A 13,171-nucleotide genomic window follows, 5' to 3' on the forward strand; every position below is an offset into this window, starting at 1 on the left:
TACAACATTAAAAGTTACATTATAGAACTTGACTTTCTAAAAGCGTAATAAAACAATCAAATAGTAGACAGAGAAAAGACTAATTGTAAAAGAAAAAAAGTTGTTAATTTAACTAAACCATTTAACTAAATTATTACCTTTTTAACTGGAATATTTAACTATTATAAATCTAACATGACATTTATTTAACTTAAATATTTCAATATTTTAATTTAAAAAATAATAATTTAGTTAAACGGTTTAGTTGAGTTAACAAAAACTTTTTTTTCTCAATGTACGTGTGTGTATGAGACTTCAAAAATATACTTGGATATAAATACATTTATATTATTAAACGATTAATACATCTCGTGAAGTTTATTTTAATTTAGTTAAACGTTTAATTGAGTTAACAAAAATTTTTTTTCTCAATGTACGTGTGTGTGTGAGACTTTAAAAATATATATACTTGGATATAAATACATTTATATTATTAAACGATTAATATATCTCGTGAGGTTTAATAAATAATTAATCTGTGTACACTGAGAAAAAAAGTTGTTAACTTAATAAAAAAATCTAGCATTGATCTGTATTGATCTGCATTGATTTGCATTGATATTAGTTTTTATAGTAATAATAATAATCGTTCTTGAGATAACTATATCATTAATTGTGATTAATAAAGAAGAAATAAACTTCTTTTGAATTAGAATGATCAAATGCTAAATTCGAAGTTGCTTACTTGCTCCATTTGCAAAGTATTTATTATTTATCAATGCTTCATGAACAGAATAAGTGTAATCTCGTATTTCGCATATGTATGTACAACTTGCATAACAATTTCGAGCACAGTTAATGACAAACTGTATCCTTTGCATTATATATATTTATATGAATACCTCATTAATTGTACTGCAATTTTATTACAAAAACAGAATATGTGTATATATATATATATATATATATATATATATATATATATATTTATATTGTACATAACTTTTTAAACTAGGACTACATATTATTATTAATTACAAACAGATCCAAACATGATACATCTTGTATTAATCGTTCACATAAACGAATTTCATCTTGATATGAAAATCAAGACAATGTGTCTAGTATAAATTTATTCGCGATAATTTGAACAATGTTTTTAGGTTTTTGAACTGTTGATTCAAATATGCAAATATATGTACAGAGAAATGCATTTAGACCTGAATGTTTCCATAATTCCTAATTAAGTTCAATGTACGTATATGAATAATCTTATCATACATAATTCTTGCATATATATATATATAAACAATCAAATCACGCATCTTCCTGGACATCCACGATTTATCATTAATATAACGTTTCAACTTATTCGAGCATAACTTTATTCTCTATGTACCAAAACATACAATCCAAGACATGCTAATACTGCATATTTAAATTTAGGATATTCATTCATGTATATAGTGACCATGCCAACGTATGGTAGAAAGCCTCTCGCCCGGCCGACCACATCTTTATGTGTCAACCATAGCTGACCAGGTGCGTATAGGCCTCGGTCGTCCACAGAATTGTTGTCGCCTTTCGTGAGAAACTTGACCGTATTATTCTGGTCACCCCTAGAAATTTGATGTCTTTTTTTATGTTTTATTATCGATATATTTTTATTTCATAAATTATATGAATCTTACTTTTCATGAAGCTTAAGTACTCTGTGTACAATAGGTATATCCCTGCCCTCGACTTTGAAAACAACAATCTCCCCTACTCTCACTGGCTCATCTTGGTAATTAGTAAGGAAGAGTAAATCGCCCCTGTGAAATGCAGGCTCCATGCTGCCACTATGTATTAAGAATTGAATGAATTAATATAAATTTATCAAACATTTTATTCATTTTATTCTATATGGATACTTTGCAAGTTTATTGAATATAATATGAAATATAATATTTACTGTTATCATTTTTATTAATATATTTCTGTATCTTTAACAACGATAATTTCTATATCTTTAAATATTTTTTTCACAACAAAACATGTACAGGGTTTCTAAAGTGATCTATTTTGATGAAATTAAAAATATTTAAAAAAATTATACATTGGCATAATATGTCCATTGTTGTACAAATTCATGTATTTATAAAAGTTCAAGTATTTTATGTTAAGCTTTATGAAAAATCTCAATTATAAACAACAGGTTTGCTTGATTTAATACCATTAGAATTTTTACCTAGAGATCCATTAAATCTGAAAATGTATCATAAAAGAATTAGAGATAAAGCTGATCGTCAAAATTATATTATTGAAATAATTCAACAGGAAACTTGCAATGTTTAAATGTATATTCTGCAAAACAACAGATCCCTTCGAGATCTGTAGAAACATTACAATAGTTGTCACTAATAGAAACTAATATTTAAATTAAGGCCCTAAAATATATATTTGATTTAAATATATTTTTATCTTAAAAAAGTATTTTATAATTCCTGTTGTTTCGTAAAAATAGTCACTTTAGGAACATTCTGTACCGTCAATAAAAATAGCTAGTATCAATTACAATTTCTCAGCTATAAGAGCCAATTAAAAATTAATTCAGATACATAGACAGTAAGGAGAGAGAAGCTAGGTTAGATCCAGATCTATTTCTATACCTCAACACCACCACGATAGGACTCTCGCTGCCGGTGACAACCATCAGACCCTTCCATATCATCAGAGCCGACGAGACTATCATGCCAAAGCTCAATACTTGATATAAGAACTGAAAATCAGAGAACATTGACATATAATTACCATATGTGATCTCCGGATAATGATCGTCGAAGAAAAAAAATTTACCTGACGTTTATTCATACGTCTCACGTCGTCGAATATTGATTGCAACATGATGACAGTTGGCAGAAATTACTATTAATCAAAAGGATAATTCCAGTTTCGTTGATTCGAACACAACCGGCACTCTGTATCTATCACCACAGATTACATATAAATATGTCCACCATTGGCATCAGGATTCATCACGACTATCACCACGTCACGTAAACAATGAACAGGGAACGACGAATCGATAGAACCAGCGGAACATCCGGAGTATCAAACTTGGATCATGGAACGCAAAATTTAGATAGAAAGGCCTTCATCATTTGATTTTGATCAATTATGCAGCTGCATTCGATTGGCCAATTAGGATAAAGAAATCTTTATCCTGATTGGTCAATGCAAGCATCAACACAAATGTAATTAATTAACAAATATTGAAAAAAGCTCTCTTCGAATTTAATAATGAAATGGAAGAACATAGGCAATAGAGAGCAAGTAAATAAATAAATTATTAAAGATCGAGTACAAGTAATAATAATTTAATAAAGTAAACTATAATTGATATAAACATGTTAAGTACGATATAAATAGTTAAAAATAATAATAAAAGAAATGTACGGTACGGACGTTTCTGGCTCTTGTTTTGAGCCTTCTTCAGCGCAATGATGTGACATAAAAATTACAAATAATAATGTGGTGTAGGAACCATAGAAAAATTGTAATGATAAGTGTTATAAAATCAAAAATCGATGTCGCATAGACGCAAAGTTAATAGACGTTTATCAAAATAATAGATCTCCATGGCGAGAGATATAAAGAATCTCATTGTGCGAGTTAATTAGATGCAGAACAGAAACTTGACAACAGTACCAAATGCAGCCTGAAATTGGCAACATCAAAAATAAATCTCTTAAATAATGTGAGGAGACTAATAATATAAGTACTTACAGAGAAACTGTTCTGCGATAATGAGGATGTTGAAAAAAACAACAAGGTTCAACATAAAAATCGGTTACTGTCAAAAATGTTACAGAGACGGCCGATATATATACTAGAGCATGACTTTCATATTTTCGGAAGCTTGTTTATAATGTCATGATATAAAGACGGTAAATTTTCTGTGTCTGCTGTAAATTCAAACCATTCCTTTGTCTCTTAATATGCAGCATTTCGGAAATAATCCTTCTATTATAGAATGGAGTTTCATCCAAGACTTGGACGTCATTCCAACAAAAATCATGATCGCATTGTAATCTGTGATTTGTGACGACTGAGCGAGTTGCATGATTGCTATTAATCTGCGATCTATGTTCAGAAATTCTCGTCTTCAACATTCTCGAGGTCTGACCAATATATGAAGCATCACAATCGGAACAATTAATTTTATAGACTACATTTGTTTTGCAGTTAGAAGGAATATGGTCTTTATGTACATTGATAAATTTATTTAATTTGTTTAAGCTAATGTAGGATAGCTTGACGTCCAAGTTCTTAGTGATGCCCATAAACTGATTATTGAGCTTCTCTCGTTAACCGTAATAAGGCGAGAAGCTTATTAAAGCTTCTCCCGCTAACCGTAATAACTCGAGGAGCTTATTAAAGCTTCTCCCGCTAACCGTAATAACGCGAGGAGCTTATTAAAGCTTCTCCCGCTAACCGTAATAACTCGAGGAGCTTATTAAAGCTTCTCCCGCTAACCGTAATAACGCGAGGAGCTTATTAAAGCTTCTCCCGCTAACCGTAATAACTCGAGGAGCTTATTAAAGCTTCTCCCGCTAACCGTAATAACGCGAGGAGCTTATTAAAGCTTCTCCCGCTAACCGTAATAACTCGAGGAGCTTATTAAAGCTTCTCCCGCTAACCGCAATAACGCGAGACGCTTATTAAAGCTTCCCGCTAACCGCAATAACGCGAGACGCTTATTAAAGCTTCTCCCGCTAACCGCAATAACGCGAGACGCTTATTAAAGCTTCTCCCGCTAACAGCAATAACGCGAGACGCTTATTAAAGCTTCTCCCGCTAACCGCAATAACGCGAGACGCTTATTAAAGCTTCTCCCGCTAACCGCAATAACGCGAGACGCTTATTAAAGCTTCTCCCGCTAACCGCAATAACGCGAGACGCTTATTAAAGCTTCTCCCGCTAACCGCAATAACGCGAGACGCTTATTAAAGCTTCTCCCGCTAACCGGAATAACGCGAGACGCTTATTAAAGCTTCTCCCGCTAACCGCAATAACGCGAGACGCTTATTAAAGCTTCTCCCGCTAACCGTAATAACGCGAGACGCTTATTAAAGCTTCTCCCGCTAACCGTAATAACGCGAGACGCTTATTAAAGCTTCTCCCGCTAACCGTAATAACGCGAGACGCTTATTAAAGCTTCTCCCGCTAACCGTAATAACGCGAGACGCTTATTAAAGCTTCTCCCGCTAACCGTAATAACGCGAGACGCTTATTAAAGCTTCTCCCGCTAACCGTAATAACGCGAGACGCTTATTAAAGCTTCTCCCGCTAACCGTAATAACGCGAGACGCTTATTAAAGCTTCTCCCGCTAACCGTAATAACGCGAGACGCTTATTAAAGCTTCTCCCGCTAACCGTAATAACGCGAGGAGCTTATTAAAGCTTCTCCCGCTAACCGTAATAACGCGAGGAGCTTATTAAAGCTTCCCGCTAACCGTAATAACGCGAGAGCTTATTAAAGCTTCTCCCGCTAACCGTAATAACGCGAGAAGCTTATTAAAGCTTCTCCCGCTAACCGTAATAACGCGAGAAGCTTATTAAAGCTTCTCCCGCTAACCGTAATAACGCGAGAAGCTTAATAGAGCTTCTCCCGCTAACCGTAATAACGCGAGAAGCTTAATAGAGCTTCTCCCGCTAACCGTAATAACGCGAGAAGCTTAATAGAGCTTCTCCCGCTAACCGTAATAACGCGAGAAGCTTAATAGAGCTTCTCCCGCTAACCGTAATAACGCGAGAAGCTTAATAGAGCTTCTCCCGCTAACCGTAATAACGCGAGAAGCTTAATAGAGCTTCTCCCGCTAACCGTAATAACGCGAGAAGCTTAATAGAGCTTCTCCCGCTAACCGTAATAACGCGAGAAGCTTAATAGAGCTTCTCCCGCTAACCGTAATAACGCGAGAAGCTTAATAGAGCTTCTCCCGCTAACCGTAATAACGCGAGAAGCTTAATAGAGCTTCTCCCGCTAACCGTAATAACGCGAGAAGCTTAATAGAGCTTCTCCCGCTAACCGTAATAACGCGAGAAGCTTAATAGAGCTTCTCCCGCTAACCGTAATAACGCGAGAAGCTTAATAGAGCTTCTCCCGCTAACCGTAATAACGCGAGAAGCTTAATAGAGCTTCTCCCGCTAACCGTAATAACGCGAGAAGCTTAATAGAGCTTCTCCCGCTAACCGTAATAACGCGAGAAGCTTAATAGAGCTTCTCCCGCTAACCGTAATAACGCGAGAAGCTTAATAGAGCTTCTCCCGCTAACCGTAATAACGCGAGAAGCTTAGGAGAGCTTCTCCGCGTTATTACGGTTAGCGGAGAAGCTCTCTAAGCTTCTCGCGTTATTACGGTTAGCGGGAGAAGCTCTATTAAGCTTCTCGCGTTATTACGGTTAGCGGGAGAAGCTCTATTAAGCTTCTCGCGTTATTACGGTTAGCGGGAGAAGCTCTATTAAGCTTCTCGCGTTATTACGGTTAGCGGGAGAAGCTCTATTAAGCTTCTCGCGTTATTACGGTTAGCGGGAGAAGCTCTATTAAGCTTCTCGCGTTATTACGGTTAGCGGGAGAAGCTCTATTAAGCTTCTCGCGTTATTACGGTTAGCGGGAGAAGCTCTATTAAGCTTCTCGCGTTATTACGGTTAGCGGGAGAAGCTCTATTAAGCTTCTCGCGTTATTACGGTTAGCGGGAGAAGCTCTATTAAGCTTCTCGCGTTATTACGGTTAGCGGGAGAAGCTCTATTAAGCTTCTCGCGTTATTACGGTTAGCGGGAGAAGCTCTATTAAGCTTCTCGCGTTATTACGGTTAGCGGGAGAAGCTCTATTAAGCTTCTCGCGTTATTACGGTTAGCGGGAGAAGCTCTATTAAGCTTCTCGCGTTATTACGGTTAGCGGGAGAAGCTCTATTAAGCTTCTCGCGTTATTACGGTTAGCGGGAGAAGCTCTATTAAGCTTCTCGCGTTATTACGGTTAGCGGGAGAAGCTCTATTAAGCTTCTCGCGTTATTACGGTTAGCGGGAGAAGCTCTATTAAGCTTCTCGCGTTATTACGGTTAGCGGGAGAAGCTCTATTAAGCTTCTCGCGTTATTACGGTTAGCGGGAGAAGCTCTATTAAGCTTCTCGCGTTATTACGGTTAGCGGGAGAAGCTCTATTAAGCTTCTCGCGTTATTACGGTTAGCGGGAGAAGCTCTATTAAGCTTCTCGCGTTATTACGGTTAGCGGGAGAAGCTCTATTAAGCTTCTCGCGTTATTACGGTTAGCGGGAGAAGCTCTATTAAGCTTCTCGCGTTATTACGGTTAGCGGGAGTTTAAGTCTCTTATTATTAGCAATTTATAAGCTCCTCGCGTTATTACGGTTAGCGGGAGAAGCTTTAATAAGCTCTCGCGTTATTACGGTTAGCGGAGAAGCTTTAATAAGCGTCTCGCGTTATTACGGTTAGCGGGAGAAGCTTTAATAAGCGTCTCGCGTTATTACGGTTAGCGGGAGAAGCTTTAATAAGCGTCTCGCGTTATTACGGTTAGCGGGAGAAGCTTTAATAAGCGTCTCGCGTTATTACGGTTAGCGGGAGAAGCTTTAATAAGCGTCTCGCGTTATTACGGTTAGCGGGAGAAGCTTTAATAAGCGTCTCGCGTTATTACGGTTAGCGGGAGAAGCTTTAATAAGCGTCTCGCGTTATTGCGGTTAGCGGGAGAAGCTTTAATAAGCGTCTCGCGTTATTGCGGTTAGCGGGAGAAGCTTTAATAAGCGTCTCGCGTTATTCGGTTAGCGGGAGAAGCTTTAATAAGCGTCTCGCGTTATTGCGGTTAGCGGGAGAAGCTTTAATAAGCGTCTCGCGTTATTGCGGTTAGCGGGAGAAGCTTTAATAAGCGTCTCGCGTTATTGCGGTTAGCGGGAGAAGCTTTAATAAGCGTCTCGCGTTATTGCGGTTAGCGGGAGAAGCTTTAATAAGCGTCTCGCGTTATTGCGGTTAGCGGGAGAAGCTTTAATAAGCGTCTCGCGTTATTGCGGTTAGCGGGAGAAGCTTTAATAAGCGTCTCGCGTTATTGCGGTTAGCGGGAGAAGCTTTAATAAGCGTCTCGCGTTATTGCGGTTAGCGGGAGAAGCTTTAATAAGCGTCTCGCGTTATTGCGGTTAGCGGGAGAAGCTTTAATTAGCTCCTCGCGTTATTACGGTTAGCGGGAGAAGCTTTAATAAGCTCCTCGCGTTATTACGGTTAGCGGGAGAAGCTTTAATAAGCGTCTCGCGTTATTGCGGTTAGCGGGAGAAGCTTTAATAAGCGTCTCGCGTTATTACGGTTAGCGGGAGAAGCTTTAATAAGCGTCTCGCGTTATTAAGGCTAGCGGGAGAAGCTTTAATAAGCTCCTCGAGTTATTACGGTTAGCGGGAGAAGCTTTAATAAGCTCCTCGCGTTATTACGGTTAGCGGGAGAAGCTTTAATAAGCTCCTCGCGTTATTACGGTTAGCGGGAGAAGCTTTAATAAGCTCCTCGCGTTATTACGGTTAGCGGGAGAAGCTTTAATAAGCTCCTCGAGTTATTACGGTTAGCGGGAGAAGCTTTAATAAGCTTCTCGCCTTATTACGGTTAACGAGAGAAGCTCAATAATCAGTTTATGGGCATCACTAAGAACTTGGACGTCAAGCTATCCTACATTAGCTTAAACAAATTAAATAAATTTATCAAAGTACATAAAGACCATATTCCTTCTAACTGCAAAACAAATGTAGTCTATAAAATTAATTGTTCCGATTGTGATGCTTCATATATTGGTCAGACCTCGAGAATGTTGAAGACGAGAATTTCTGAACATAGATCGCAGATTAATAGGAATCATGCAACTCACTCAGTCGTCACAAATCACAGATTACAATGCGATCATGATTTTTGTTGGAATGACGTCCAAGTCCTGGATGAAACTCCATTCTATAATAGAAGGATTATTTCCGAAATGCTGCATATTAAGAGACAAAGGAATGGTTTGAATTTACAGACAGACACAGAAAATTTACCGTCTTTATATCATGACATTATAAACAAGCTTCCGAAAATATGAAAGTCATGCTCTAGTATATATATCGGCCGTCTCTGTAACATTTTTGACAGTAACCGATCTTCATGTTGAACCTTATTGTTTTTTTCAACATTCTCATTATCGCAGAACAGTTTCTCTGTAAGTACTTATATTATTAGTCTCCTCACATTATTTAAGAGATTTATTTTTGATGTTGCCAATTTCAGGCTGCATTTGGTACTGTTGTCAAGTTTCTGTTCTGCATCTAATTAACTCGCACAATGAGATTCTTTATATCTCTCGCCATGGAGATCTATTATTTTGATAAACGTCTATTAACTTTGCGTCTATGCGACATCGATTTTTGATTTTGTAACACTTATCATTACAATTTTTCAATGGTTCCTACATCACATTATTATTTGTAATTTTTATGTCACATCATTGCGCTGAAGAAGGCTCAAAACAAGAGCCAGAAACGTCCGTACCGTACATTTCTTTTATTATTATTTTTAACTATTTATATCGTACTTAACATGTTTATATCAATTATAGTTTACTTTATTAAATTATTATTACTTGTACTCGATCTTTAATAATTTATTTATTTACTTGCTCTCTATTGCCTATGTTCTTCCATTTCGTAATTAATTAATACTAATTTAAATAATAATTTTACATTTACAGATATTTTTTTCAGATGACACAGGAGAAACAATTCACATTGATGGTGAAAGGAAATTAAAATTTAATATTTTCATAAATGAATAAAATAATAAACATATAATTTTCTTTATTTTTTTAGAAAAGTGCATCAAAGAAAGTAATGTCGCATTTATTGAGGCAAGACTTAAATATATTTAATAAAATTAAATAATTCCATGTATTTCATTGATATTTTTAGTGTATTGTTTGCAAAATGGAAATCAAATGTTAGAATTTTTTTTATTTTTTGTTAAAAATGAAAGAAAATTTTTAAATAATTTTCCTTTTCAATTCTCTGAGAGATAGATTATAATATTTATAAATTGCTAATTATTAATAATTATTTTTAATTATAATTATTAAATATATTAATAGACTATAACATTATAACATTATAATATTTTAAATTGTCATTATTTAAAAAAAATTATAATATGAAGTACTTTATATTTGAGACATAAAAAGCAAACACAAAAGTAAATTAATAAAATAATTAAATAAGCAATGGCAGTGCATTGTAATTTTAAATAAATAATATATTATCTCATATTTCATTTTCATTATTTTTAACCAATGTCGATACTCATTTTATAAACATTACTAATTTGCATCCTAGGCTAACGTTTTCATGTGCAGCGATTATTGCTTAGGGTTTCCACTAAACTGATCAATCAGGCGGTTATGTGGACAATTAGAACGTGAGCAATCGACTGAGTAGTCGCTGTTCTTTTAGTAATTTTCTGTTTCATGGCCATGGTGTATCTCGTAAAAGTTTGACTTGACAATTGATTAAGGTGTGATTTTTTTGACAATGTTCTTTTAAAGAAGTTTACAGAAAAATTTACATTTCACACATAGAAATAAGACACATTTGCTCAACATTGGATGATTTCCTGGCTATATCTAATTTCCTTCTATCGGTAATAGAGTTCAAGGATGTCAAAAAGAATATTAGATATGTCCTTTGCTGGTGCGATTTTATTGGTTATTTAACTGTGCCATTTAAACTATGTTTCTACTACAAGTTGAACATTTCACATTCAGTTACTGTTTAGTTGGTATTATCAATGAGTTGCAACTAAAAGATTCGTTTGTACAATAAGGGAACTTCTTTTCGACGAATAAGTAGTAATTTCCTTCATTGAGTTTGTCACTTGGCTTGAAATCGAAAATCTGATCATTCAGGACAATGCAGTCAGTTGTAGTGGGACAAGGATAAGACGGCTTGCTAAAAAAACAAATTATAACAGGGTAAAATAATAGTAAAATAAAAAGAATTTCCAGATAAATGAGCCTAAGCAATGGTTATACCTTCCGAATATATCCCCGAGCCATCTGAAAAAGAAAATCAGGTAATGTAATATTCTTTTTCTCTTTTATATATAAGTATATGTAATTTGATTTTTTTTATTTAAACAAGAATTCTCGTGAAAATTAACTCTAATCGCTAAATTGATTATAAAAAGATAGACTTACGTTGATTTTGACATTTCAACACCAGGATATACACATGTGTTGGACATAAAATACAACATCTGTAAGGATCTGGCATGTGAACACGCAAGATCCAGAATCGCTAAAACAAGAATTTTGTTTGCAAAATATTAAACAATATTTTCTGTTGTTTTATGCTTTCTGTTAGTTTAGTAACATTCAATATCTTTGTAAGTGAATTCATTAATTAAACATAATTAATCTAACCGCATTCTGGTTGCTTCGTTCCACCATTAACCTGCAGGATGACATGACCTATCGGTTTACATGGCAAAGGGTCACATGAGTGCGTGAATCCAATCACTGATGTGTGAATAATTACTATATTCTTGGCATCTGTTATGCAGAGTCTTTCCTCACACTTGTTGTTTTTAAAAAGTGGAGCTGCTGGGTCGGCAAGTATCATAAATTCGACTTTTTCACCAAATGAATTTTGGATATCCTTAGCAGCAAAGCTGCATACATGCGCACCAAGACTGTGACCGATAAATATTATGTTACTCAGTGGAATGTTGCAATCCTTCACTAGTGATATAACATATCTGAAAATTCATACAAACATATAAACCAAAGACATCTTCTAACTTTTTCTTATTAGTTTGTTTGGATATATATATATATATATATATATATATATATATATATGTATATATATAAGAAACATAATCATTAATATACAATCCTAATAAAACATAATATTCACAAATTTTGTTATTAATCCACTATTTATCTAGTATTTATTATTATTATACATATGATAATATTGGAATATAATTTATCTAGTATTTATTATTATTATACATATGATAATATTGGAATATAATTTGATATGACTCCGTTTAGGAAGTATTATATTTATTACATTAATTTTTTTTAACATAACATATAACAAGCATACTTTGCCATAAGTTGTCCTATTTCATGAGAGTTCTTTACTGCTTCAGGATATTCCAGCAGCTTCAATCCAGGTGGTCCGTACTTGCAAGCTGCAGTAGACCAATCTAGTAAAAATACTGTGTAACCTTTCTTTAAAAACAAAGAAAATTAAATTTTTTTTTATTGAGTTTAATATTTTACATTTTACATTTTATATAGTATATAAAAATATATATTTAAAGAATAGTACAAGTTGTACGTCAACAAATATATATCTATATATTGATATATTACCTTTTGATTCCAATTTTTTGTACATACACATAATATCTACCTTTATTAATTTCGAGGCCAAATCATAATTATTTGTCATGTTCGCTGAGCTGATGAAACCATGGACCAGAAAGTAAATCAGGTTCAATGGATCAGTGATCAGTGAACAGCTTTCCTGTTCCCCGATAGGCCCTTTGCCCTCAGGATTAGCACTAAAAGAAATATGAATGCGGGAAATGAATTAATGATTAAAAATTCACTTGAGCTTTACCTGTTGAATAAAAACATCGATATATATTTAGGGCCGAAGATACAAGAATTGTTAAGAGCATCGCCGAGGGACTCCAATTCTGTAGGATGTAAATACACACATCGTACGAGAAAAATTATAAGTATCGCAGCGGTTCTCATTATAAAAATAGTATTGCTGGATATTGAGCAGAAACTGATCAATTAATGAATTTGCGATATTAAAAGCTCACCTCTTTTATACGTACATGTATGTAGGTTGTACAAAAATATTGACATTTGCAACATTATTGGCGGCTGTGTAAACTGTTTAGTTGAGTGCAGGAACTTCATATAAAAGTGTGTATTACAATACCACAATGTAAAATGGCAAATGATTAATAAATGTTGCTACCGCGTATATATTTCTTCTCTTTGCAATTCGCTTTTATTTCTGACATTATCCGGCAATAAAAATGACGTAGTGCGGCAAATATTATTTCAAAATGATCTTGTCCTTGATATTATTGCAATACATATCTGTCGATTATACATCAT

At 34.7% G+C, this 13,171-nt stretch overlaps 2 protein-coding genes across 3 annotated transcripts; both read right to left on the reverse strand.

Moving 5' to 3' along the window:
• Positions 1 to 1,340: 1,340 nt before the first annotated feature.
• Positions 1,341 to 3,047, reverse strand: LOC105249031 (signal peptidase complex catalytic subunit SEC11A). Of its 2 annotated transcripts, none has more exons than XM_011254163.2 (4): positions 2,818 to 3,047; positions 2,631 to 2,740; positions 1,671 to 1,820; positions 1,341 to 1,613 (listed from the first exon to the last, which is right to left on the reverse strand). In XM_011254163.2, exons 1-4 carry the CDS (start codon positions 2,863 to 2,865, stop codon positions 1,364 to 1,366), a joined length of 558 nt encoding a protein of 185 aa, XP_011252465.1. In that variant the 5' UTR covers positions 2,866 to 3,047; the 3' UTR covers positions 1,341 to 1,363. The 2 variants fall into 2 exon arrangements, with proteins under 2 accessions (XP_011252465.1, XP_011252466.1); XM_011254164.3 differs by having other exon boundaries at positions 1,341 to 1,598; positions 2,818 to 3,042.
• Positions 3,048 to 10,702: 7,655 nt separating this feature from the next.
• Positions 10,703 to 12,826, reverse strand: LOC112637393 (phospholipase A1-like). The gene is made up of 7 exons (XM_025407121.1): positions 12,657 to 12,826; positions 12,447 to 12,597; positions 12,135 to 12,262; positions 11,444 to 11,778; positions 11,219 to 11,318; positions 11,054 to 11,077; positions 10,703 to 10,970 (listed from the first exon to the last, which is right to left on the reverse strand). The coding sequence occupies exons 1-7, from the start codon at positions 12,794 to 12,796 to the stop codon at positions 10,787 to 10,789; spliced, it is 1,062 nt and encodes a 353-aa protein (XP_025262906.1). The 5' UTR covers positions 12,797 to 12,826; the 3' UTR covers positions 10,703 to 10,786.
• Between the last annotated feature and the right edge of the window lie 345 nt (positions 12,827 to 13,171).

This window comes from Camponotus floridanus, unplaced genomic scaffold (assembly GCF_003227725.1).
Source record: "Camponotus floridanus strain SB8 unplaced genomic scaffold, Cflo_v7.5 scaffold160, whole genome shotgun sequence".
NCBI classification, from domain to species: Eukaryota; Metazoa; Arthropoda; class Insecta; order Hymenoptera; family Formicidae; genus Camponotus; species Camponotus floridanus.

Bases quoted from the DNA above. Each gene is read 5' to 3' on its own strand.
- LOC105249031 (XM_011254163.2), bottom strand. From the start codon at position 2,865: ATGTTGCAATCAATATTCGACGACGTGAGACGTATGAATAAACGTCAG. The intron at 2,741-2,817 runs GTAAATTTTTTT...TCTGATTTTCAG, and splicing joins GACGTATGAATAAACGTCAG to TTCTTATATCAAGTATTGAG. The intron at 1,614-1,670 runs GTAAGATTCATA...ACATAAAAAAAG, and splicing joins GTACTTAAGCTTCATGAAAA to ACATCAAATTTCTAGGGGTG.
- LOC112637393 (XM_025407121.1), bottom strand. From the start codon at position 12,796: ATGAGAACCGCTGCGATACTTATAATTTTTCTCGTACGATGTGTGTAT. The intron at 12,263-12,446 runs GTAGATATTATG...TTGTTTTTAAAG, and splicing joins TGGCCTCGAAATTAATAAAG to AAAGGTTACACAGTATTTTT. The intron at 10,971-11,053 runs GTATAACCATTG...TTGTTTTTTTAG, and splicing joins CTCGGGGATATATTCGGAAG to CAAGCCGTCTTATCCTTGTC.